This window comes from Channa argus, chromosome 19 (genome assembly GCF_033026475.1).
Source record: "Channa argus isolate prfri chromosome 19, Channa argus male v1.0, whole genome shotgun sequence".
Taxonomy (NCBI): Eukaryota; Metazoa; Chordata; class Actinopteri; order Anabantiformes; family Channidae; genus Channa; species Channa argus.
In genome coordinates, this window is record NC_090215.1 from 2,976,882 (window position 1) to 3,004,463 (window position 27,582).

The 27,582-nt window shown below is 40.2% G+C and overlaps 1 protein-coding gene across 2 annotated transcripts in view; it reads right to left on the reverse strand.

Annotated features, from left to right (window-relative positions):
- LOC137104588 (guanine nucleotide exchange factor VAV3) overlaps window positions 1-27,582 on the reverse strand; it is a 93,691-nt gene that overhangs the window by 34,690 nt on the left and 31,419 nt on the right. For both annotated transcript variants that reach the window (XM_067485993.1, XM_067485994.1), the window contains exons 3-15: window positions 20,090-20,148; window positions 19,843-19,908; window positions 17,489-17,597; window positions 16,461-16,562; window positions 15,160-15,228; window positions 14,427-14,530; window positions 12,315-12,414; window positions 12,000-12,095; window positions 7,718-7,786; window positions 6,986-7,072; window positions 6,805-6,890; window positions 6,104-6,236; window positions 1,644-1,753 (exon numbers count right to left, since the gene is read on the reverse strand). In XM_067485993.1, the coding sequence (XP_067342094.1) occupies window positions 1,644-1,753; window positions 6,104-6,236; window positions 6,805-6,890; window positions 6,986-7,072; window positions 7,718-7,786; window positions 12,000-12,095; window positions 12,315-12,414; window positions 14,427-14,530; window positions 15,160-15,228; window positions 16,461-16,562; window positions 17,489-17,597; window positions 19,843-19,908; window positions 20,090-20,148 (1,190 nt within the window). The remainder of the gene's footprint in view (window positions 1-1,643; window positions 1,754-6,103; window positions 6,237-6,804; window positions 6,891-6,985; window positions 7,073-7,717; window positions 7,787-11,999; window positions 12,096-12,314; window positions 12,415-14,426; window positions 14,531-15,159; window positions 15,229-16,460; window positions 16,563-17,488; window positions 17,598-19,842; window positions 19,909-20,089; window positions 20,149-27,582) is intronic.

The following is a 27,582-nucleotide window of genomic DNA, read 5'->3' on the forward strand; positions in this document are numbered from 1 at the left end:
CAACTTCCTTTGCACTTGTTGAACTTCATGAGTAAAGTGATCTTAATTTTACTGAAATATAGCTTTGACAACAACGGAAGGGAATCGGATCTAAAGGTACTGTAGATTTGTAGATTCCAAAGGCATTGGCCCATAAAGGCTAATGCATTCATTTTTGCTCCACACTGAAGACAGTTGGGTTCAACAGAAGGAGGATGAATATGTTTCAGCCTGCTCTATTTGCTGTTTGTTCCTGGGAGTTTTACTTTCAATCTCCTTCAGCAGGTGAAATACGTGTTCATTCGGGGTAAGGTGTGGTGATCGACTCGGTCGCTCTAAAACTTCACTCCTCTGATCCTTTGTTGAGCTGACTGTCTGTTTTTTTTTTAGGATTATTGCTTTGCTGCACGACAAAGCTCTTCCCAAATAGTTTTGATGCATTTCTCTGTACATTTGCAGCCAAAATGCTTCTGTTCACCACTGAATTAATTTTGCTGCTGCCATTAGGAGTCATATCATCAATAAAGATCAGTGAGTCTGTTCCAGAAGCAGCCAAGCAACTGAAGCCATGACACTTTATCCACAGGGCTTCACAGATGAGCTTGTTTTGATCCTTTCTTCCTCGATCATCACACCATCATTAGAAGTTCATCTTGATCTCACCGGTCTGTAAAACTTTGTTTCAGAGCATTTGTGGCTCATCTCTGTACTTTTCTGCAAATCTGACGTTCTGATTCTTCCTGCCGATTGGGGGTTTCCATCACGTGGTACGGCCTCATGACGTTTTCTTCAAGTGGTGCGATGCCTTCATCCTTGCTGTGAGGTGGTTGTTCCTTATGCCGCTGACGGTTTTTTTAGTGTTTTCTTCGAGGCTCCCATGACGCCCTTTTCATTAGCTGTTGTTTTCCTTTAATGACCGGTTCTGTGCATGTTGCTCTGTGCACCAGCGGTTTCGTCTTTCTTCAAGGACACTTCCAATTGCTGTCCTCGCTAAGCCCAATGTGTGAGTAATGCCTCTGATTGTTTGCCCCTGTTTTCTCAGATTAAAAATGCTCTGGTCTTCATGTTCCTTTTTCCTTTTCTAACAACAAACACAGTCTTCACTGATAAAACCCAAGGCTAAATAAAGACTTGTCATTTACAGGAAGGATTTTCTTTTTTTTTTTTGAAGACATAGAGACAATTTATTCTTGGCTCTACAGGTGAAATTCTATAGTTTCATTTGACCCTGATGGCACCGTTTTGCACGTCACTTTAACGGGAATTTAGATCAAGTTCAGGGTGAGGACTTGTTAGTGCAGTTTTGCTACATGCCCCTTATGCTCTGATTAAATTTAACCGCCCGGGTTCTTTATGTATAAAGTACTGGATGCATATAAAATACTGTAGATTTCTGGATTTATATTAAGAATTTAAATGTAGCGACTGTCGCAAAGCCATTCGTGCAGGTCCTTTAATGATCCTTCGTTTTTCTATGCCAGGTTTTCTGAACATCTTATCTGCTCATCTTTGTGTAGCATCTCATGAATCACGAAGTGCTTTCACAAAGTTGAAGAACAGGATAGGCAAAATGTTGCGTTTGGATGGTGTGAGAAATTGAAGCATCATAAAAAGAGACACACTCTCATCACAAAGTGAGACATTCATTCACAGAGCATACTTACATGGCCATGCCAAACTGCTCCAGCCACTTCTTTTTCAACTCTTTGGTCTTGAAGAAGAATTCAAATCCACTCTGGCCTTGGTTGTGAGTGAGGTAGAATCCATAGGACCACTGCAACAGGAAATAAAAAAAACGCAAATGAATAAATAAGTTGAGGGCTGGGTGAAGACAAATGGTTGCAAGGAGGGGGCAGGAGCTGAATGAGACAAGATGCAGAGAGACAGATGGAGACAAAGAGATGAAAAATGAAAGGGGGATGCCTCAGGGAGAGCAAACACAAAGCATGAAAGGTTGGAGGATGGCAGAGCTGACAGGCAGAGACAAAACAGAGAGGAAGAGCATGAAGGAGAGGAGGGAAACACTGTGAGGTAGCTGTGCCATATAACTGCTGGGCATCAGACAGCATGCACGGACTCAAGGGGTGAGTGGGCCTGTAATCAGCAACCATTACCCACTTCAGAGGCTAAATATTAGTCTATTAGCCTCTGTGTCAACACATGCCTCTGTTTTTTTTACGTAGCAATATTAAACAGATGCTCGTGAGAGGTACTTTTCATGGCTCCCGGTGGCGGTTTTGAACTTGCAGCACTCAGCTCTGAAGGCTAAAAACATGCCAAGCTCACAATGCTTTCAGGGAAGGCGCAGCGGCTCGTCTTTTCCTTTGAAAGAGAAGCAAACGAAAGCAGAGGCATCCTCAGAGGACACCAAGACCTGCACTTAGCAACGATATTGTCTGGCTACCAATTTGTAAAGCGAAGTAAAAGGTATTTGTCTGTAATCCAAACTGCCTAAAAGTGACTTCATCTGCCCTTGATGACTTTGTTTTTTCATGCACACTGCTGTTGATCATCAGGTGGAAGAGGTGGGCTGATTGCACGGACACTCATGGTCTTTTTAGATCGAAATCCAACATTCTCTCTTTTTTATCTCAGTTTTAAGTCTCTACCAGTGCCGGTAAACAAATCTGCCGTACGTCCACAGGCTAGTCTGTAAGTAACCGATGCAGCTGTAAGAGCCAGGGCCACGAAACTATCATATTTACCCCAATATCGCTTGTTTGTCACTGCCCTGCATCTTGACAGATGCAATGCATCGATTGTCAGGAAGAAGGCAGCAAAGGTCACTTCTGCATGGTCCAGGTCAGGTAAGGTGCTACATTCGTGTTAACTAAAAACAAATAAATACCAACACTGGTTTGAATGTTATGTAATGTGGCATCAATCTTATGGAGACATCAACAATCCTCGCTGCCCGCTTTTATTTGTGGTTTGTAACAGTTTTTTTAGCTATAATGAGAGATGCTTAAATGTGTTTGTCTGTTTGCTGTTGAGCAGGTTGTGGTGATGTGAAGTTGTGCTGCTGGAGAAAGCTGCACTTAAAGGATGGGTTCACTTTTTTTTTTTCCAGTGTGTGATTAAAAAACGGCCATGTGCCCTTTTGAACAGTGTAGTTTAACTTGGTAGAACCCTTTGCCCCTAAAAGATGCCTCCTATGTAAGTAATGGGTTCACAGTTCTCCATCACTGCAAAAACCCATTCAAAATCATTTACATGGATATAAAACATCTGAAGACAATAAAAGTCTATAAACCTTTAACCATTTAATGGATGTCATCCTCAGAGCATTTATAGTTCAAAAATCCCCTTTTGTTATTTTCCTTCCACTGCAAATCAATAAGCAAAAGATTTCAACTTTGGAATGTATCCACTTAATTTCATAAACTCAGACCTCATTCACTTTAGCTTTACATACACCTTTGAATATATTTTGCACCTGCTTTTGGGCCCATCGCGTTTATTAAAAGAGAAGAAGAAATCTCTTTGTGGCCAATATGAATCATTCTTACAAATATGTGAATGCATAATTAGCATTTTAAGACGTACTCAAAAAATTGTTAACGTGTTCTTTAAGAAAAGGATTTGAGATCAGTGGTTGAACCAAAACAAAGAACTGTGACACCAAAGACAACAAATTGCTCCACAGAGCTACGGAAACCGCAGCATTCCCTGTGGCTTTGCTGCTTTACCTTTACAATTTACATTATTTGACCTACTGTTATTATACAAGTCTTAATTTTTGGGTCTTTAAAAAACACCCCAGTGACAGAAAAGGGTTCCTGCTCCTACACATGCATCATTCATGCATTAAGAAAAAGTCAAGACTTTGAGGTGATTTTGTTTTACCTCCAAATGACTTGAATGTTCTTACTGTATTGCTGCCTCCTTCAGACAGCCAATCAGTCATTTTTGGCACTTCCATAATAAATATGTAATCAAATAAAATGCATCATATCCATCATGGAGCTTTCAGAAAAAAAAAAACTATATATGAGGCCATATGGGTCTTAGCTCGTGTCTGCTATTTACAGCATCATTATTACCCAAATCATTGCTGGCACGCCTTAGATATTATTCCTCATTATGATTGGCAATATTTTTCACCACTTGGCACTTAGTATTCACTGTGTGTGTGTGTGTGTGTGTGTGTGTGTGTGTGTACTCAGGCCCAAAGTGAGATTTAATGATAACACCATCTGGGTGGCGACAGACTGTACTAGTCTGACATTGTTTCAGTGTGATGCTGGTAAACGAACACGACAATGTAAAACATGTTCTGAAACAAGCATGTACCAAGTAATTTAAACCTCTTTTCTGCTGATTACTTTATTGTTCGTGCTGCGAGCTGGAAGCACAGAGCGCCAAAGTCGCAAGTATTGGGTTGATGTAAGAAAACACTGTCAAAAAGCAAGTCAGCTCCATTTTTACTCTGCTTTATGAACCTGCGTTGGTGATGAATTGTTATGACTGCTCATTATGCCGAAGTCGCACTGTTAATTGGTTTGTCAGGAGTCCAACATGGTTTCTGAGCTTTGCTGACTCAGTCATAAAGAGGTAATAATGAACTCAATGGTGTAAGACTTCATTCCATTATAGCAGATTGGATATTATATAAGATGCTTGTTTTTGCTCTTTTTCTTTTACTGCACATTGATAAGCAGGTTCTGGTATTAGTTGATCACATTTATCTCTACATCCTTCGAATCCTGTGAGAGGGGACTCTACATGGCATACAGCCCCGGGTGAAATTAAGTGTCATCAAAAGCCGAGTTGGCTGTTATAAAATCACTGCGCAGCTCACTATAAAGTGGGTCAATGCGTTCGGAAAATGGTGATAGCACACCATAAAATTAAAAGCTAAATGTTCAAGACATACTGTATTTTCATTTTGGGTTAGTGAACTAAATCAGAGGGGGACTCAAAGAGTCCAGCAATCCAACTGGAGAATTTGAAACAATTTAATTATAGGCAAAAACAATACACTTAGAAGTGTGAGTTTCACTTTTCTCTCAGCTGTGCTAATCTGGATTAAAGTGTTATCAAGAGAAATAAACTTTCCGGTTGTGAATGGAAACATTTATGTCATTAAATTAGACATAAATGTTTTCATCATTTGGGTGCAACACAATAGAGGAGTGTTTCAATATTTTGTGCAAATGTGAGTAATGTGCTGAATATGGTCTGGAAGGCTGTCAGGGAAAAAAAGCTGCCACCATTGTTTCATTTGGCTTGAGATGGATTCAACTGAAGCCAATGGTTGTGCACGTATGAGGTAAAACATTATTGCTGTACTCAAAAGTGAAATTGAGTTACACTTTTGGAACTGAAATTGGAAATGTTGACAAAGAAACGCGCTTCTGCCAAAAACAGAAAAAAAAAAAAAAATGAAATGACTGAATCATGTGCCAGTTTATTTTCCAAGGTTTTCTAAGGCCAGATCTGAAACTTGAAAGACATGTGCACTGGCAGGTACATGTTGGAGAGAGATTTCACCTGGGAGACCTACTCATGTGCAGTCAGAAAGGATCCAAATGTCCTATGAATTTTTCATGACTTTTTATAATAGAATATGACTCAGTGTTGTATTTATCTGGATTGCTGTTGTGTTTTGGAATGAGTGCTGCAGAGTGATCTTTACTCTTTCTGTGATGTTATACACTACACCTGTAAGCTCTGAGAAATATACCGACTCACTGCCGTTAGCCACTGAAAAAGTAGTGCATTCTTACAGTGGTGTCACGTTGGCATTTAAAACGCAGGTGGAACCAGCAGATGTTAATTCCCTGCTATCGTGCAGGACTCTCACTTACTTAGAGGAAGCCTCGTTAAGGTCGTTAGTGACGATCTCTGCCTTTGGTATTATGGAGCCAAAAATAAATTAACATCTTCTGAAATTATTTTATAGATCAATTGATATATCACTAAGCCGTATGTTATGGCAAATTAAATGTCTGTGAGTTTTGGGCTTTGGGTTTGGGTAAAACAAGGTGTTTGAGATGTTTTATGGATAATATTAAGGTGAAAAAAACTCACAATATTTTTTAATTGCATCGTATCGTATCGCATCGCATCAGATCGTATGATCCCTCCATTGATCAAACAAACCATGTGTCTGTGTGCAGACCTTTCGATTCTCCTTGTCTGATGTGGGGTTGTTGGTGATCTTGAAAAGATGCAGGTCAATCACTTCCTTCATCTCGTAGACGTCTCCCCGCCGCTTACAAACAATCACTGCAGCATCGAACAGGAAGATGTGCCTGTGATTTCACAAAAACAAGGTCAACACAAGGAAATGTATTGATATAAGTCAATCTGAACAACTTGATCATCATATTTTTCAGTGGTTCTGGAAATCACTGTGTCGCTTAGGTTGAGCTGCATCATGTCCGACTCTGCATTAGCCATAAGTAGAATATATGATACATAGAATTGGAATTTTAACTAGGTTTGGGATGTTTGCTGAACGTATTTTATGTGCCCGAAAAATCCCCTTCTCTAGTTCTTGTGTTGGCTAAGCTGAAGGTAACTGTTGATCTAAGATATTGAAGACAACTCATCAAGCTGGGGGACAAGTGTCAACATAATCCCAGAGTAGAAGAGCAAGACTAACAGCAAAATATACCTGACACACGACAGTGTTTGCAAATGTAGATTAATCTGCTGGTGAGATAAAAATATCAATCAAGCAAAAAGCAAAAAGCTCTGCGAGATGTAGAGCCTGAATGTGTAACAACACTTTGACCTGTAGTCATACATTCTCTGGCAGTTTTCCAGCGACAGCACCTGATCCGCATTGAACTACTGTCAGTCAACCTGACATCTCACCTGTCCTGTTTTGCTCGTTTGTCCACAGAGGCCACCCGCACTTCCCCGTCTCCTTTGGGCCTCCCGTAGTTGTTCAGAGGCTGATTCTACAGATAACAGATAAAAGGGGACTTTCATTTGCAAAAGACTGTGAGGTTGAGATCTCAGCATAAAAGCTACATATGGAAGGTTATCAGCTTACCAGGTTTTCGATGGATTTCTGATACTGATCTATTTCTCGTAGCGTCTCGTTGTCTCGTTTAACTTCGTTAACATACTGAGCCAAATCCTGGGATAAAAATCACGAAACGGGTTTTTTTTAATTTCTTCACATGCTGCAGCAATTTTTACATTAATTATTAGTATTAGTATTAATTCAATTATACCATTTTCTTTCTTTTGTTTCCTCCGTAGTGCAGTTTGACTCTGCACATTACTTTTGGTGGTATTTTTTTAATTCACCCAAAAAGATTTGGTTTGCATATTCCAGCGAGAAACAAACTTGTCTCGACTAAAACGCTTTTAACTGGATCCATTGGGTGACTCATTGTTTTTCCTTTGAAGTCCAACATTGCGAAAGTGCAGTGAAATACAATATCTTAAGCTTCGGTTTCAGTCAGTTGTTCGCCGTGACACTTTTCACAGCTGTGTGACATTATGTCAATCAATACAAGGAAAGTAACACAAATGTCAACGTCAACACCACCAATTTTAAACTTGTTTCCTTTGGTTCTACTTAATGCTTTGACACTTCTCTCTGTCTTCCCTATATTAATTTTATCCTCTGCTTCTTCCCCCCAAAAAAAACTCATCCAGTTGATATCATCTAGTGAGATTTATCATCAGAAGTAAATCTGACATCTGTAGTTTTGCTATAGCACATTTTCACTTAGTTCCAGTTTTCAAAGAAATATGGGCTCGATGCAAAAGTTACCTTCATGGCATCCAGTGCCGTCCGCAGATTAGTCTTGTCTGTAGCATCATGGGTATGTTTCACTAGCTCCTATCGGACAAACACAAATCAAACACACTAAACATCAGCAGGTGTTCTCAAAAGGTGGAATGGTCTGTTTTTTTTTAATGAACACAGCGCCGCATTTATTAACGGCAGCAGAGGTGTCGGGGTGGATGGTGGGAGTACAAAGACCTGTGTCACGCCACAGCCAACAGAAACACTTTCACTGAGGTTATAGAATTATGGTGGTTTTGGTGTGAGGGTCTAAACAGAAAACTGTTTAATGACTGTGCTGTTTTACAGACATGTTCAGAATAAACATTTTTCTTGCTTTCTTTTTTTTAGGCTATGTAAACTGGTAGGAACGACATTTCTTGCAAATCACAAGTGCTATTAGTCAACACTCAGTTAAATATCCTTATCCTGCAACAAGCTTATGAATAAAGCTTTGGTTTTGCAGATGACTCGGGTTAAGGATCTTTAAGTAGAAATGAATGTAAGAGAATGTGAAGTTGTCATGTTTGTGTGTGCACATTTATGGTATCTAAAATTACTTGCCAATGCCTGGCTGCAGTGTAAACAAGACATCTAGACCTGGAGGATAAGGAAGGATGCCATGCATGTCCTTCATACAAGCCCATACAAACTGCCTGCAAACGCACACACACACACACACACACAACACAGAGCCACTAGGGGAGATATATGTCTGCCTGGCACTGCTCAAATCCCTGGTGTCAGTCAAGCTCAACCTGGGCATTATTATCACTAGCAAGACGACAGAGTCCTATTTATCAAGCCTGGCTCCTCCGCAGAGATACAGAAGGGAGGGGAGTGGTCACACTGGTGCCCCAGACTTTACGTGATGGACTCATTGAGGCAATCGTGTTGCTGTAAAGCTCGGGGGGGGGGGGGGGGGGGGGGAGGAATGATGAGCAGAAGCAGCGAGAAAGAAAGCCAGATTGATGACCAAAGAGAAAGAAAGAGAGAAACAGCAAGACAGGGGAACTTGGGGAGAGAGGGAAGTGACAAGACATTAGTTGTACAGATTCTGGCTGTCACCATGTGGGAAAGTAAGTCAGCAGATGCTTTATTCGGTGCAGCTCGCTATTACCCTGCTGCTCCGCTGGGATCTCGGCCCGTGTTGACACAACGGAATCACTTTGTTCCTTAAGATTTTTTTTTTTTTTTTGCTTGGCGGGACATTTGCATGCAGTCACGAGTGGAGTGAGAACAAAGAGACTCTGCTTAAGGACTGTGAATGATGTTGAAAACAGCTCAAACCACCAAATGGTACAAAACTGTAAATAAGTTATTCAGAGATAAAAATTGCATTGTGCCTGGCTTCTCTGAATGCAGAGGAATCTTTTTTGTCTCCCGAGAAACAAATGTTCATATTCTTAGAATGAGCTTGCGGAGCAAAACGTCGGTTTTAAGATTCAGAATCCGAATTTACAAAAACCTCCTCTGCCGTCTGAACCACAGTATGTGAAATTATATTTAGGGTTTAAAATGTTTCAAGAACCAAAACACTTGATGATTCTTTTAAATGATGACAAGTTCTGTATCTGTAGTTTTATTCATTTTGTTGTGTGTAAAATGTGTTATTGCTCTATTATTGATTAAAGTTTTAGGTGATATTTTTACTGTATGTTTTTATACTTGATATCTTTAAAATTGTTTGGCACCATTTGACGGAGTGTGTGAAGCAGCTTTTCTCTGATAGGTCCAATCAAACAATGATGATGAATGTGTTTGTAAAAGTTCATAATCTTTGAATTTTTTAGAATTTTTAAAACTGCTTTGTTTATTCATTTGCACTAACGACTTATTTGCATTTGATTCATTTATTTATTTGCACTAACGAACTAACTGACCTTCGTTTTTAAATTTACAAAAGCTCTGGTGTTTTATGTCCCAGGTTTTAAGCATGAAGTGCTTACAATAAATTTTAAATTACCTTAATGTTAGAGCAGGGAAAACAAATGTGGACAATAATGCACAAATTCATTATTTTAAAGGTGTTTAGCTGCTTAAAAGCTCTATTCTTCACTTTTTTTGGGTTTGTTTTGGCTCCTAGATCAAACCATCTCCTACACGCATTCATATAAAATTAGAATGTACGCACTTAACAATAAATTAAAATATTATTTTTTCGTTACTAAAATCATTTACATCTGCTCTAATATTGCCACTATTCTGAATAATAAAACACCAAAAGCTAAAAAAAAAAAAAAACACACTGAATGTTACCGTATATACAGTCAGTTCTTGAAACGGTTTAATCATTATAGGGTCAGAATAGTTAATGTTTTAATTATTAACTTCCGACTGACTTTCCACGGCTTCACATTCTCACCACTTCACCAACGCTTCACCTCGCTCTCTGTCTCTATCTCTCTTTATGTGTTTGTCTTATTCTGTCCTCCTACTACTTTATCTATTTTCGCTCTCCTTCTGCTTGATTGTCTCGATCAGATAACAATTACGTGCGGGTCACTTCACGCTGAGAGAACTGACAGTTATAAAGATGCTACAGAAACAGACAAGAGGAGGCTCCAGAGCCTGAAGGACAAAGGCAAAGAAGGGGGAAGAAAGGGTGGACAACAGCACCTCTGGTGGAGCTGTGGAGAAGTGACATGGAGTCATACATACATGTTAGTGAAGACTTGGAGTTTCTGTACAATACAATAGCAGCAATTATATGCAGGTGACTTTTGGTTGTATTAACTAAAAACTTAGATCCTTTATTTGCATTAAGAAACTTTACTACAGTGTCAATATACTATTATTAGAAAAAGTTAAGTACTTCTCTACTGTTTTCCATTTTCTGCTAAAGTACCTTACGTTGGACTACATGTCAGAGGCAAACGTAGTACTCGTTACTCCTCTACATGTATTTGATAACTGCTAGTTTTTACAAAGTGTAAATACAGTAAATTTATCTGGCTTTAATAATCCAAAGTTGAAACCTTCACAAGCTGCTCAGCAGTATGTAAAAGTATGTTACACTGTGGTATTGCTACTTTTGCTTAAGTAAATGATCTGAGTACTTTTTGCAGCACTGCAGTCGGTTATGTCGGATTGGAAAATGACATCTGTAGCATTTCCACCACAGATTATGCACTAAAGCGCAGCAATGTGTGCAGTGGGTGCTTGATTTGATTTGAACTGAAAGGTGCTATGTTCTTACGCTCGTGTTTAACGTGAAATAACATGAAGTCGCAGTCATTAGCATCTTACTTTGACTTTGGCTGACTTTCTCTTTACTTCACTTTTTTCTGGCTTCGCACCTCACGTGCATGGCCTTGTTTTTCAGCTCAAAGTGTTTTAGCACTTTAGCAAATCTAAAAGTATTTGGTGAGAATTGCTCAAAATACTAGAAAAGAGTAATTGAGCTTTTTTTAATTAAAATTTAAGGCTGATCTTTATTAACAGCAGAGCATTTTAAACTTTGCTGTTATTTAGGATACAGTAGGTTCAGTAGGTTCGGTTTTTCATGTCTTTCTAAACCATAGGCAGCTGTTTATACGCGTAAACGACAGAAGCTGTTCTGCCTGCTGTAATCAATCCTCCTGTTTATCTGGTCCTAAAGCCCTTTGGATGATATCTACAGTACTTGTTCTGTTAAAAAAATGGATTCAAATATAAATATAATACAACTTAAGCAGTCAGAGCTAACGCTGTTAAATTGGTATCGTAGAAAGTTTGACATTATGGTGAGAAGCTGGTGGAGCAGCAAAATAAGGGAAAAACTTCAACTTTGGAAGGTATCCAGTCAGTAAGATGGTCACAGCGAGCACAAGCTGTGTAACTGTTCATAAAAGCACCTGATCTGACTGAAATGAAAAACTGGTAATGTTTGGACCAAAGTGAAGGTTCTCAGTGCCATGAGAAAAAAAATCTGAACTACACCCCCTTTACTGTTGTAAAGTGATTTTATTCCATCTCTGTCTTCGGCATATTTTGTTAAGAATCTCTAAACCATAAATTACTACAAATTTTAATAAGTTAAAAAATGTTTTATGGTCCACAGACAATAGTAAGAGGATGTTTTCGATTTATTTTGTCAGCTTGACTCTTCACAATACTGTAGATGTTACAGTAAAAACAAAGGCTTTGCTTATTCACAAATGGACAGAGAGACTCAGGAGGCTGACTTGCCATCATTCATACTTACACTAATAAATGTCAGGCCACAGGGCTCCACCCGAGAGTTCAACACAACAGAAAAAGGTTGTGGTAGGTCAGAGTACTGTACCTGCAGGAGAAGGTGGTACTTCAAGACTCGCTGCATAGGCACCACCAGCAGGTCTCGTAGTGTGAATTTGCCATAGTTTGCTCTTTTGGAACATTCCTGTATAAAGACAGCAAAACCAAAAACATCCGTAAATCTGATGTAAATCTTTTTTTATATACAGCAAATAAAAAGAAAACCTGTAGCAGTTCATTTCACTTTCACCAAAGTACATGTGTACTGTCTCAGTGACGGCACTGGTGTCATCACTGCAATGCCTCAGGTCTACACTTGGGGGCATTGTCTGACCACCCTGACACCATGTGTACTGTACACTACCTCTAGCTTCATGCGCACATCCTCTCTGTTTTTGCAGATGTCATCCAGAGTGGCGATGGCTGTCTCCACATGGCTGCAGTATTTCCCATAGATCAACAAGCTGAAACAGGTGGTTTAGAGAAGATATAATCATTACTAAATTGGACTTGGTCATTTTCTGAAAGAAATGCAGTTGAAATAGTTTTATATCCAAACGGTGCAAAAAAATAAAAACATTCTTGATTTCTTATTCTGATCAAGTCTGTTCAAGGTGGTTCATATACACGTCTCACAAAAGTTAGGGATATTTGACTTTTTGGTGAAATTTCAGAAGGCGAACTTAATTTGCCCTTCTCTAAACTTTTGAATGCACATGTCCAAATGTTCAGTGTTTCAGTAGTTACTGCATAACACGCTTTTCTCTAATGAGGTGATTAAAAATCACAATGTGATTCATGGATTATGTTCGATTCACTGTTGACATTTTGAAGTTATTGAGACATTTTTGTTGGCTTTTGTTTCAATAAATAGTGTGATATGAATAAATTACCATTGCATGCTTCAATTAAATGCCCTACGTTCATGATATAATATCACTGTAGCATGAACTTTTTACATTTTCCATAAATGCCACTCGAAAGTCGAATAAATCTGACTTTTTGTGAGTATATTATTCATTTTAAGACCTTATCCAAGATTCATATTGTGGCCATTTGGTGACATTCACAAAAAAAATAAAAATAGTTTTTTATTGTTATTTTGTTAATAAATGTATTTGTGTGCACAAGACTTCATGTCATGTGGGAGATCATTCAGCCCTTCCTGAATGATTCCTGAATTCCTAAATAGAGCTGAGTTAAATAAATAGAGCTTCCTCTGGCCCAAAGCTTACTTATCAGGCTCAACTGGAGGTGAACGACGCCCTCATCCACCTGCTACACAGCATTTACACCCACCTGGACAAGCCTGGTGGGTCTGTAAGGGTTATGTTCTTTAACGTCTCCAGTGCTTTAAACACATTGCAGCCCATCTTGCTGGGGGAGAAATTAAAAAGCATGCAGATTGACACCCCACCTCACTGACCGACCCCAGTACATCCACCTGCAGAACTGTGTGTCTGACACTGTGACCTGCAGCACAACCCTGGGGAGAGTTCTATCTTCCTTCTCTTCACCCTGTGTACCATAGAGTTCTTTTCTGTGTCCATGGTAGCCAGCTCCATCTTCCATGCTGTGGTTTGCTGGGGCAGCAATATGAAGGTGGCAGACAGTAACAGACTGGACAAAGTAAAAAGGACGGCTGGTTCTGTTCTGGGGGAGGAGCTGGACCCTCTGCATGTTGGGGCTGAGAGGAGAATGTTGTCCAAACTCCTCTCAATCCCTGACAATCTCTCCCACCCACATCACTGTGTGCTGGCTGCAGAGAGGAGCACTTTCAGCCAAACACTGATCACAGTCAGGTGCATCACAGAATGCTACAGGAGATTCTCTCCCCCAGTGACCATTAAACTGTTCAACTCATCCCCCTTCTTCAAAAGGAAGGTGGGCTGAATGGTACAAACAATACTGTTTATCCATTTGTATTTCATTTACATTTACTCCTCCTCGCTTCTTTTCCTTTCGGCTGCTCCCTTTCAGGTCTCCACAGCGAATCATGTGCCTCCATCTAACTCTGTCCTCTGCATCCTCTTCACTCACACCAACTAACTTCATGTCCTCTCTCACTACATCCATAAATCTCCTCTTTGTTCTTCCTCTAGACCTCCTGCCTGGCAGCTCCAACCTCAGCATCCTCGTCTCTCCCAAAGAGAACCTCAACATCTTAAGCTCTGCTACCTCCAGCTCTGCCTCCTGTCTTTTCTTCAGTGCCACTGTCTCTAAGCCGAACAACATCGCTGGTCTCACCACCGTCTTTATCACCTTTCCTTTCGATTTACATTTACTCCTCTAGGTGGGTTTTATCTTACTGATTGATCAGTAGTTTGTACTTGTAGTTCTGTATTGTCTTGATTTGGTTTCCTTTTTTTTCTAATTTTCAGCAGCTGTAACTCAATTTCCCCATTTGATCAATAAAGTAGTTTGAATCTTTAATTTTGAATCTTGAATGAGAGACATGAAGGGTAAAGTACGATACCTCTCTTTATAAGTGATGAAGATCTGGTAGAGGTTCTGGGCACTTCTGTGGACAACTGAATCTTGGATTTCCAGGAGCAAATTTCTGTGAACTTTGACTAGGTCCTGAAACACAACAGCAATCTCATTACATTCTCAATCAGAGAATTAATTGACACTTTGGTTCACAAGCTTGTCTTTAAACAGACAAATAACAGCTGCTGATATGTAGAGAGGATTAACATCGACTGGTGAAGCCTCATATCAGCTTAAGGTAAAGTTAGAATTGTTTCTGTATTTATTGCACATCATCATGTGCATTAAAAAGTCCAGTGTAAACATGGGAAATTATTACACCAAGAAAAGCCTCTAGGAGACTTTGCCAACATGTTTTTTTACATTTCATGCTATTAATTTTTTCCATAAAATTTGATCCTCACACTTTCCTGGTGCTAATAATTGTCTTGTTTTGTTGACCAACTGTCCAAACTCCAAAGATGTTCAGTTAGAATAAAAGAAGCTGCACAGTTCAAAAACTGGATTTCTGTTTACATGATTAATTATGATTATCCTTTCATCCACAGGGGCCCGGCGGCTTATTCCAACTGTCATAGGGCTTTGAGGCGGCGGGGCTAATCTTTCCATTATGATTATATTATGTTTTTTCTTTATTTGTGTGGGATTCAACCGTGTGACTCCCGTGTTAACCAGCCACTTTTTAAATTATTACTTAGTGTAACTGACGGCGGACTCACCGGAATATTCACAAACACTTTCTCCATCTCAGGCATGGATAAAAATGTGATGAGGGGCGTCATAAAGTGCTGCAGGAGAAAAAGAGAGAGAGAGAGAGAGAGAATGTCAGAGAACCAGTGGGGAAGTCAGGACGCTGTTACATTATAGTGGCCAAGCTGCAAATAGCTGCAATCAGCAAAAACAGGGAGGACTGTCTGGGTCACGACAATAATCTCATTTTCAGAGCTTGAAATTTAATGATTTCCTCCCAGAAATTTCCGCCACATAGCTACCTCTAGCTCTCCAAGGAGCGGCCAGGCGCAAACTAAATTCCACCATCCACTTCATATCGAAAGTCATCTACTGACTCTTTTCCGCTGGGAAATCAGGCGAGGCCCTTTTTTTGTACACAAGAGGGAGAAGACAAGTAGCTGAGTGTGTGTGTGTGTGTGGGGGGGGGGGTTAAGAGAAGGCGGGCCTCCCACACTCCTGTAAAGATTGAACATATCCACGGAAAAAAAAGGGCTTTTCTCAGAGTTTTGTTCTAAGTGGTGCAGGGACTGCTCACCACCCACCACTGCTTTGGAAAATCAAAACGTATCCTTTGCCTTATTTCCCTCTGGGAGTACACATTTGTTACATTACTCATTATTTCTTCCATTACAGTCCCAAAACTGCTGATTACATACGGTCACCTTCTCAGACTACAGGTGCTAAAGAGGCTAAATAGAGAAAGTTAGCTTTACTTTTATTTTTGACTCGCTGTGTGGGCTCATATAATCCGAGTGCACACAGATATCACTTTGCTACAGGTTAACACCTGTAAAAACACCCATGGTCCCACTAGTTCACACTTATATTTTCTAGGGTGATTTTTCTGTGTGAGAAATGCTTCATGTTAACTGATCATTTGTCCTAAACTAACATCATTTGGTAAATTTAACAGGATTTAACAGCAAATTCACCTGCATATTTAACAGCACAATATAATGATGATGCATTACAAAATTGTAAATACAAATTGTTTATTATTCCCACGAATGTGAAGTTCACACAAATAAATCTATTTTAAATAAACATTTTAGATGTAGAATAGTAGAATAATTTACCAATATAATAATTTATAAGGATTATATTTACAAATAATGGTCAGCATATTTCTACAGCTCCCACTGTCAGGGAGCAATTACCAAGATCTGATTTGGTTTGTTTAAAAAGCAAATCTTACTCAATGCTTATTTCATTCAAGCAGTTATTATTTGTATAAATTTACAGTGAAAAAAAGTTTAGTGTAAAGTGGATCAGCATCGTAGGTCAGTACCTTCTCTATAGACTCCAGGGTCTCGGTATATTTCTCTTCTGTCTGCTTGATCTCTGTTAAACAGCAGCTTCTGATGTCAGTCTCCACGTGCCTGTGAAGCGTCTACACACACACACACACACACACACACACACACACACACACACACACACACACACACACACACAGGCCCGTTATTATGTGTCAGCACTGTGGCCACATATTGCTGGTTTCTTTAACCAGATGTGGTCAGTACAACTCTCATACATGCTACAGTAGCTGCAAAATCTGACTCCTCTGTTCTTAACTTTGCATGAGGCGCCATCATTCCTGTACTACACAAAGAAATCATAATGTAAGTACGAATATATCATAGAGTTCAACTATTCAGAGCATCTGCACGTTTGGTTTTAGGCAAATGAAGATGTTTTATACACTGATCACAGTGTGTAAAATTTAGGAGCATCTAGTAGTGAGGCTGGAGATTGCAACCCCACCCTGACCCACCATAGTTTGCATCAGGTGCCATGTTAATGTCTACATCAAGTGGTTTTGTTAGATAGATGTTAAACTTTAGGTCAGAGCCTTTACGTCGTCACACAGTGGTTCGATCCCCGCTCCTGGCTACGCGTCGAAGTGTCCTTGGGCAAGACACAGAACCCCAAGTTCCTCCCGTTGGGTCCGGTGAGCATCTTGCATGGCAGCCACTGCCATCAGTGTGTGAGTGTGTGTGGGTGAATGGGATTCAACATTGTAAAGCGCTTTGGATCAAAGCGCGATAAAAGTGGCCATTTACCATTTGTTCATCTGTTTGCCAAGTCAAAGGCCAGTTTGCTGGTTTGTCTACAGGTGTAACATGGCAGCAACATGCTCTATAATGTTGATATAAAAGGCTCATTCTAAACTAAAGAAAATACAGCAATTCTTATTTTCATTTAATAATAATAATACTATATATAAATATAAATAACTTTGTACCACAAAGTTAATTTTTCTGCATGAGTCAAACTGTGGACATCTGCGTCAATGTTAATAAGAGGAGGACTGACCGGAGGAGGGATAGCTTCTGTCTTCATCAGGTCCTCATAGATCTCGCCGCCATCTTCATCATCATACACACAGTCATACAGATCCTCTTCATCCTCCACCCCGTTCTCACTGCAGAACAGATGACAAGATATACGAGAGACGTTATTTCACTTGCTGTTTGATGAAGTGAGCTGCTAATCATGACGACCAAATGGAAGGCACACACACACACACACACACACACACACACACACACACACACACACACACAGTTCTAATTTCTTTAACAGACATGCATTTTAATAGCACACCCTACAAATCTTGTTAGTCAACACTTAATCGACAGCTGTGAAAGTGGCTCAGGTTCTCACACACCGGCTTTCATGTGTGATGCCACAGGCCTGCTCTGACGACTCACGAGCCAATTACTGCACCTTAGTAACTGCTCTAATGGGACTCTGAGTGTGTGTGTTTGTACTTGGTTCCAAGTTACGTATGTGTCTTCAAGACAAAAGAAACATAAAGAAAAATATCTGCTGCTTTAAAGTGAATAATGGCAGATGGGGAGAAAGTCACATCAGGTAACATGAGGACATTACTCATCATCTCAATTAACATGTGCTATTCAACACATAAGAAGCCTTAAAATGCACACAGCTAGTTCGACTGTGGCGCAGGAGGGTAGAGTGGTCGTCCACCAATCTCACAGTTGTTGGTTCCTGGCTCCTCCAGTCACATGTTCCAAGTGTCCTTGAGCAAGACACTGAACCCCAACTTAGTTGCTCCCGGTGAGTGTTGGCCAGCTGCATACTAACTTTCTCTGGAGCTTCTCCACAGCTCTGGAATGCTCTGCCTGACAACCTGAGGGCACCACAGACCATGGACTGTGGTGCCCTGGAAAAAACAGACTTTTCTGTTCAGAAAAGCATATTAATGTGATCGTTACCTTTTATATATGTTATTTCTATGTTTTATATGTTTCTATGATTAACATGTTTTTTTATATTTTATTCTATGCTTTGAATTTGCTTTAAACTGGCAAATGCTCCACTGAAGTACTTCCAGAATCATATGTAACTGCAGTACTTTTTAAAGCTGTCTTACTTTTACACACCAACACTGCAAAGAACACTAGCAGCAGCTGAACAAAACCAAAAAGTAGCACCGACCCAAAGTAATTACACATTGGATACTAAATGTTTCAAAAACACAGATGACCTATACTCTGTCCTGTCTGTAAATGCCTCCTATGCACACGCACAGCACAGTACAGTAGCTGTTACTAACCTTGACTTTAAGAGGTTTTAAAGTTGAGACAGCACCACAACATAGACTGAATGGTGATGACAAAGAACTGCATCATCATCTGTGTTTCTGTTTTCTTTTTATTTAATAGCTGGTGAACAGTGAGTCGATGGACATGATTCTGTTCAGAACGATCCAGGCTGACACTTCCACCTCCCAGACACCACTGGTTGATGTCCGACTGCTTTTTTTCCCCCCCACTGGGCTGAGCACCATGTCAAAGCAAGTCTTCCCACTAGCATTTTAACCGCAAGATGATCTCTTTCAACAGAAAAAAACTTACAGCGGCACATTTGTTATTGGTTTCTGCTGAACTCCAACAATTGACATTTGATATATATGAATGAATATAGGTCTTATTAATCGGAAGACAGCTACACTGGCTGACCTCAACTTAATTTAATGATCATTTAGATAAGAAATGGGCACGAATAGAAGAAGTACACAGGCAAATGCACCTAAATATATAGCTCTACCAAAATCCATATTTACCAAATCTTCTAAGCTGCACCGCATGACACTGTGCCAGGAATTTAGTTTGCAATATGTGTGGATTATGTAACACTGTGGTTTAGTTCATTGTTTAAACAGGAAAAAAAACAAAAAAACAACTACACTGATTAAATAATTCCTGTGTGTAACTTGTCATCAGATAAGTCATTATCATGCAGATTGTTACCAGGATCTGACAAGATTGCAGGTTTAAGCAGTATTGGCTAAAAAATGTTCAATATCCATCAGGTTCATTTGATGCAATTAACCAAAAGGCAAGCAGACCCGAGAATCTGTTCTTCAGACATGCAGCATCTTTTTAAGTGCGTGGGAAATAGGTGTGAAAACAAGACAGTAAAAAATAACCAAGCCCACGTGACTTGTGGTTGACTAACAAAAGATTGCGCTGAGCGCGTGAAAAGTGGCTGCCTTCCAGTCAGCACCCAGGGAATGAATGTTTCTCTCACCCACATCACCTTATGGATGTTAGAAACTTATTTTAACAAACTTTTCAAATGAAGTTCCTTGTGAAAATACTGTTGGAAAGAAAGGTCTAATGATCTAGAATGAAACCTACTCTATAAGATCCTCCAGGTGGTTGTATATATCCTCATCTTCAACACTCTCCTCTGTTGGAAAAGCCCTTTACAAGGAAACAGAAAGAATTCTGGGTTAGGTGGAACATATTCTTTGCCATAGGATATGTATAGTATGACATCATTTTACATTTGAATGCGTATCTATTTGGACAAAACACTTTTTTTTTTTAAATGTTACAAGAATAAAGTGCATTGTACTGCGTGATGCCGTGTATTTAATCATACCTGATTCCCGTTTGTTGTGCAATGACAGTGTGGGAAAGTTTAGATAGTGTGTCCATAACCTGTAATGGAGAAAAAAAAAACATTTAATGTGTCATTTTATCCATGATGTTTTTTGATTAATGTGAGGATTGTGTTCTGCAGTTGGGGAGACACATGAGGGCAGCATTCCCAAAGACTCCACTGCTACTACACATCCACATGCAGCTGTGCTGCCTGCTTGTGTGTTAATGGAGTCACACACACACCACCTTACATAATGAGAAATAGAACATAATGTCAATACAAAATACATGTCATGTGTTTTAATACGTGTTTTACACTGCGCTGCTCTACAGGACACACATGCTGAGGTGGGGAAAAGGACCCCTGAGAGACATGGTGTTCGACACCCAGCCGGTGCAGCAGTACAGTAGGGTAGCGAGCAAAGCAGGGCAGAGCCACGTGAGCTGATCAGTCACTGATCACGCTTTGATGTTGCCCGTGTAAGCGGATACGACCTTTATTAGCACAACAAGTCATCTCACACTGCTGCGCTGAGCCCTGCCTCTGTCCCCGATCCTTCCACGGGTGACCCGCTCGATTAGTCACCACCTAACTCACCTGCTGAAGAGGTGTTATTATCTGAGCCAACACTCAATAGGAAGCTGCAGTTATTCATGAAGTGCTACCTGTAACCTCCTCTCCTCTTTGCTTCTTGCACACGCACATTAAGTAAGTGTGCACATAGTGAATCGGACTCAGTGCTTTCTGTTTTCCACTGTAACAAACAGACACGAGGGTGAAAACATGAACACACACGCTGACATTTACACCAGCACATCGCAGTTGTAACATAGATACATTTGACCTGGAGCAGTAGCTCTTAGATCAATACTGATCACACAGCTGGGCTTTTCCCTCCCCCACAACAGCACGAGGAATAAAGAGCCGTTGGAAACATGCCGTTTCTGGAGACGTCCTTCACTGTACGCCGGTGGATCTGCCAATGCGATTTGTCACTGATGTAAAATTCATGTTCTCCCAGCATCAAATGCTGAAGAATGACGGGCCAACGCTTTTTTTAGTCTTCAGTGATTTTTGTTTTTTTTTTAAGCAGATGCTTCTAAATTAAGATGCTCCAGATAAGCGGAGTTTTATCGATTGTATTGATTTATTGTAATCAGTCAAGCCATCAAACAGAACCAGAAGACAGTGATGGGTCATAATCATGACAGACATTAGGGTTGTTACCGATCCCATTAACTCAAATTGAAGCAGAGTTCATTAGCTGTAGCTGATGATCAAAAGAAAATGTTAGTCTCTGGCAGCTGATCTAGTTATGAGGGGCTGAAGAAGAGGACATAGAGGTAAATGCAGCTAGCAGAGACACACTAGTGCTTTACACCTGAATTTACTGTACGAACATTCAGTCTGATTTGTGTCCCATCATAGCAAACCAACTCTACTCATAATCATCTTGTGAAACAATTTCCATTTCCAACTGAATGTTGCACTGCAAGATCCGGTATTTTGTAAACTGTGTTGTCTAAGAACATTGTTTTAGTATGAATATTATTATTATTATTAATAATAATAACATGTTTAGTATTTTGTCCACATAACATAATCTAGTTGCAATTACATTTCTAACTATACGTATTCACGTTTGAAGTGAAGTTGCATAAGAATGTAATTTTTAGGAGAAAGAGTTTGATCTGAATGCACATAAATACAAACAGTCGCACAGTTTTTATCAAAGGTTTTTCATACCTTCCAACACACGAAGACCAATCATTTTCTCCATGTGAGAGACATAACCCAGGACAAAAAACGCTCTGTGATGCCTCCCAAGTTTATTGCTCTGAGTTTTGAAGGTGACTTATTGTATATGAGCAACATTTTATTAACTTAGATCTTCTCCCGTTTACGTGTGGTGGTTGGACACTAAGAAGAGCAACATCTACAGTGGTTTTAGTAGGAAAATCCACTTGCAGCCATTAGAGATGTTCTATGCTAAAATAATAAACTAAAGCATCAATCATACGCAGCTGCATGCAGTGTGATCTTGTGCTTGAAACAGCTTATTTGGATTAAGTTAGCCTTAGAGTGACCCTTTTCTTCTCCACATTAAATTAGAAAGATCCCAAACTAGCACCTATACAGCTTATTTTAAAACTATGATCTGTGCCCACAAGTCCTAAAGTGTGTGACTGGAGGGTAACAGTGTTTCCTATAATGTGCCTTTCAGAACTGTAACTAAACATAATTCTAACGAGGGGTAAAGGAGGCAACTGCCTCCTTATTGTGGAGCTTGATTCCCAAATTCTCTCCCGCTCCCTAAAACGGCAACTGTAAAATATAATACGTCCATTCTTACTGTCCAGCAAACTCTTTGTGCATATTCTCTTTTTGTTATTAAAATTTACCAACTAATTACTTTACTAATTCAGTTAACAATTCAACAATGTTTTGGCAACATTAGCATTTGAACACGTGTTCAAATATGAAAAAGTGCAATCCAAATACAGATGTAGACACATCTGCCAGCTGGCAGGTACAACATGTCCAGAAGCTGAAGATTCACTGAGGATTCGTAGCCTTTCCAGTCATAGCTGGCAACATTTGTTTTTTTCTTCTTTTTTGGGTGTGGGGAGGTCTTTTGGCTTCAGTGAATATATGAGTCACACAATCGCAGCAAAACTGGCCATCTGCACTCAGGCAAAAAGAATTTCAGAAGACTCACAAGTATTGCGTCCATAAGCTGTCACACCACTAAGAATAGAAACAGCAAGGATACGAATCAAACTCTATTAGTCAGAAGAGAGAAATACAGGTAATATATAGATGAGTATTACTGTTCTCAGTGTGGCATTTTGCATTATGATTAAGTTGTCATCAGGATTCCAATGACTAAAGCAGTATTTTGTTATTATTACAAGATATGTCAGGATTCTCACATTATGATATTGGTGATGATATTTTAAAGAGAAGGTACATCACACATCGGAGACGTTTGCTGATCACCCAGTTAGATCCCTATTAGCCACAGACATCAAGAGCAGGGACATAGTTGGATCTTCAAGCAGTAGATGTTGGACAGGGTTCAGCACGACCAACGTGTGTCAGAAGATCGCTGCTTGCTGTGTGTCACCAGCAGCTGTAGAGCAGTGACAGTGTCCATGCTGATCCCCGTCCACCACAATAATAAAACCACCAAGTGGTATGAATGTTGTGGGCGAGTGGTGTAGTCACATTCAACATGCAAACCCACCGATTATCTCCCCTTTATTTATTTTCCTCGTCACTGAACGCACCTCAACAAAATGGGTGATGCATGATGTTTTATTGGTTTCACAGACACAACCCAGTGTGCTGTCCCAGTTTTCTTATTTTTACGTCTCCTTCCTGTGGCTTTTACTGATTAGCAGCTAAAAATGGAGACCAGTAATCCACTGGAACACATACAGAACAGATGGCAATATTATATTTGTCTTTTCAAGACTTTCAAACCAGGACAAATGACACATTATTCCTCTTCTCAGCAGAGATATATACTGAAATCAGTGCAGAATGCGGTGCTAAACTCAACATGTGTCTTGTGAACATGTCGTTGATGAGTTCTTGTAACCAACAACCTTATTTACACTTGGTTCTGAAATGCATCTATGGGATCACAAGTGGGACAGAACCAAATATATGTGGTAGTAAGTGGTAGTATAAATGACTAACCACTTACAGATGTTGCCTAGGATGCATTCGGCCCCCACTCTTTTTGGGGGGTGGGGCGATTGGGTGGGTTATGTGGATCAATGGACTAGGGGGTTTGCAGGCTTATGAACCGACAGGACAGTGGCCTGGTACGACGTGCTCTTAACATAACAACCACAATCTCTTGCATTGATGACATTAAAACAATAAAAACCATATTAAAAAAATCCATCCATTATCTTTTAGCTTCTTTACGGTAACAGGGGAGCTTGGGCCTATCGCAGCTGTCATAGGGTGAGAGGCCGGGTCCACCCTGGACAGGTTTCCCAGACAGACAACCATTCACACCTATGTGCAATTAAGTCTCTAATTACCAAACATGCATGTCTTTGGACCGTGGGAGGAAATTGGAGCAGCCGGAATAAACCCACACAAGCATGGAGAGAACATGCAAGCTTCACAGAGAAAGGCCATGGTCGGTACGGGGATGCAAACCTGCAACCTTTTAGCTGTATATACATTTTTTATTCAGTATTTTGTACCCATTAAAATTTTGTCAATTATATTACATCTTTGTTGCCACAATTTTCAGCAATGATCACATTTTTTACAGTGTAGGATACAAAAGCATGCGGTCAGATGCTGCCCAGATGACCTCTGCTAGTGGTGTAAGTGATTTTAAAACGATCACTAATCACCCACGACACATTTAAAAAATAAGTGCAAACAGGTTTTAAGTGTCGCACAAACTGGAAGTGACTCAACAGTACAAGAGATCAGCTGGACACCCAGGAGACACGTGCATGGACAGGTGTAAGAGTACACGTTGGATCTGATCACCTAACCAGAGTTCTCAGGACCCATTGACCTACCCACTGCTGGTTGCCTGCATTAGTTGTGTTCAGCCAATCAGAAGATAGAAGATACCATCGCAGTTGAGGGTGGAAATGAATCGATATCTTCCAGCTTTTAAACGAGTGAATACACCTGATCCAGGCAGCCAGCAGTCAGCAGGGCAGGGTTATCTATTCCGTGTCCTTTTGTTATTTTACACCCAAGAATGTCATCCTCAACATATCTGATCACTGCAGCCCTCCTCACACATCGTGGGTGCTGTGCTGTACATTTTGTATTTATGGCAGAAGGACCAGGAATGAGCTGTTTGGCAAACACTGCCTACCAACCATAAAGCAGGAGGGAAACACTGAAAGGGCTGATCCAACCTCACTAAGCGAGCAGGTGTTACCATCATCCGCGGCCTTCGCTGACTGTAACTTCAGGGGATTTTCCAAGCCAACTGCTTTGGAGACGTTATTTCAAAGATTGCACGGCTGGTTCTTTTGGAGACTCTTCACACTGCATTTGGAGCAGCTTATATTTACTGCTTTTGTTGTCTGCAGTGCCTAAGAGGATGAGTTTCAAGGATGTTCTATTTAATTTCAACTCTCTTTAGCGGCAAGACTAAAAACAGTTTTGCAGTCCAGTTCTTTTTTTTACCTCACCTTTGAAAGACTTCTGAAGCTCTGTTTAAAGTTAAATGTAATTGCTCTAACATTTTAATGCCACTGTTTCTCATTTTTACAGGCTGATACAATATTTGTGAAATGCAGGAAAGCCAGTCATCAAAATCCTGTTTATATTTCAGGCAGCGAGCCAGCGGGGCTCTTCTCTCACACCCTTTTCCATCCGACAGCTCACTGTTTAAACACTTGAGCCTAAAGGACGTGTGAATATTGTACGTTAGAAAGACAACAGAGACGGTAAAAGCAGTGTCTGTCGGTGTGTGTGTCAGTTAGTTTGTTGTTGCACTCGACAACGATGAATCGTTACACATATTCATAAAGACGTGCATATATGCAAACGCAACACGTCTGCTCGGCAGATATAATATTCTACCCACATAAAGAGGATCTAATAAAAGCATGATTGGCTCAGAGAGAGTGACTTGCTAATGTTTAGCATCCCGTGCCACAGCTCATTAACGTCCATAATACATAATTAGTGTGTTTGCATATACAGACGTGTAGCTGATTGGGAAGCATCCTACACTCACCATCTTCGGCTTAGCTGTCATTGCCTGCGTCATTTTACTTCCCCCGCTCTGCTCATCAAACACTTCTTTGCATGCTTTAATTCTACACTCATTTATGTATTAGACAGCACGACTTCCTTAAAAACTCCGTTTAACTGAGAAACACTTTTCAAGAACACACACACTGTTTCTGTTGTCTCAAACACTTTATAGAATGAAATTATAAGGTCAGTCATTTTCTTTCGTTCATCTGCCAGTGTCATCTACATCAGTTACACTGGGTGATATATTTCTTTATTATAATAAATATAGTAGGCACCTATAGCCTAACAGCTGCACAAACTAATACAGGAAGCAAATCTATTCTATTATCTAATTTGCCGAACTCTTTCTCCATCTCTGAGCTCCATTCACATGTGCCACAGGTAAAAAACAAGTGTGAGATTTGACTCTGTGTCTGATCCTCTGTGGATCTCCACAGGTCAACAGAAAGGTCGGCCTCGCTGTTCAGGTAAATCACATCAACCTCCATGGACGCCACCCCCTCAGGACTCACACCCCACAAGTCCTTCCCTCCTTTCTGTTTTATGTTAATTTTATTAGAGAAGCACAGAGATCATACTTGCGCAGGGTTTTCACACTCTGAGACGCACACACACACACACACACAGAGTCAGTAGTCAACAAAAATACTGATGTTCCCACGCAGCTGGAGGCCTTTGATGCAAACACATCTGATCTGCCAAATCCTCAGTTTGCTGACAGGTAACGCAACTGCAGCTGAATTTAACACTGTCTGAATCAGCAGGCTGCTTACAGATGACCAGCAAGACACTGTCAGTAATACACAAACACAGGCAAAGAGTTTAGGGGTTAAAAAAACATAGGTACCTGTAAAACCCATGAATCCAGTGATACACATCATGGTAAATCATAAGTACCCTTAAAATCCATTGACATGCTCCTCATAATGGTATTTATTGTTCACAGATTCGACCATCTGACACTGCTGACCCGTCTGTGAAAAAGACCAGTTCCTGACAGGTCTCCTTCTGCATGTTTCCCTAAAAATGACATGACTGGTATTTTTAACAGTTTAATAAAATAATAATAATAATTAAAAAAAACTTAATCCTACAATTGAAGGTTTTCAAAATGCTTTGAATACTAAGTAGCTGTCCAACTGTGCCAATCATGTCATGGACTGATGACTTGTCCAGGGTATTAAATGCCACGTAGCTAATGAAAGTTTAATCACAATTGCTGTTTTTTTTATTCCTTAGTGTCACAATTTTCTAACTTTTATCTTGAAAAAGAAAAAGCTATTCTCACTTTATTCTGAGTGGATGTTTAGTACGGCAGCACAGAGCTGGTGGGGTTACCACTGCCCCCTCACAGCTAGAAGGTCACTGGTTTGGGGGTCTTTCTGAGTCTTGCATGACCTCCCAGTACTTGCATGGGTTTCCCCCGGCTCCCTTACTCCTGCTCCCTCCCAAAGACCAAAGACATGCATGTTAGGTTATTTGGTGACCCCACAGGTGTGAGGAAATGTATCTCTGTGTCAGCCATGTGATAGACTGCCATCCTGTCGAAGGTGTCCCCTGCTGTTTCCCCAATGACAGCAGGGATCAGTTGGAGAACAGGGCTGTTGAAGCAGATGAATTTAAAAAGACTCTTTCCTCCTTCAGTGCATTTTACAGTAAACTGGGTCATCACGCTGCAGGGACAGCTTACAATATTCAGGAGAGTACAATACAACTTGATTATGTTGTGG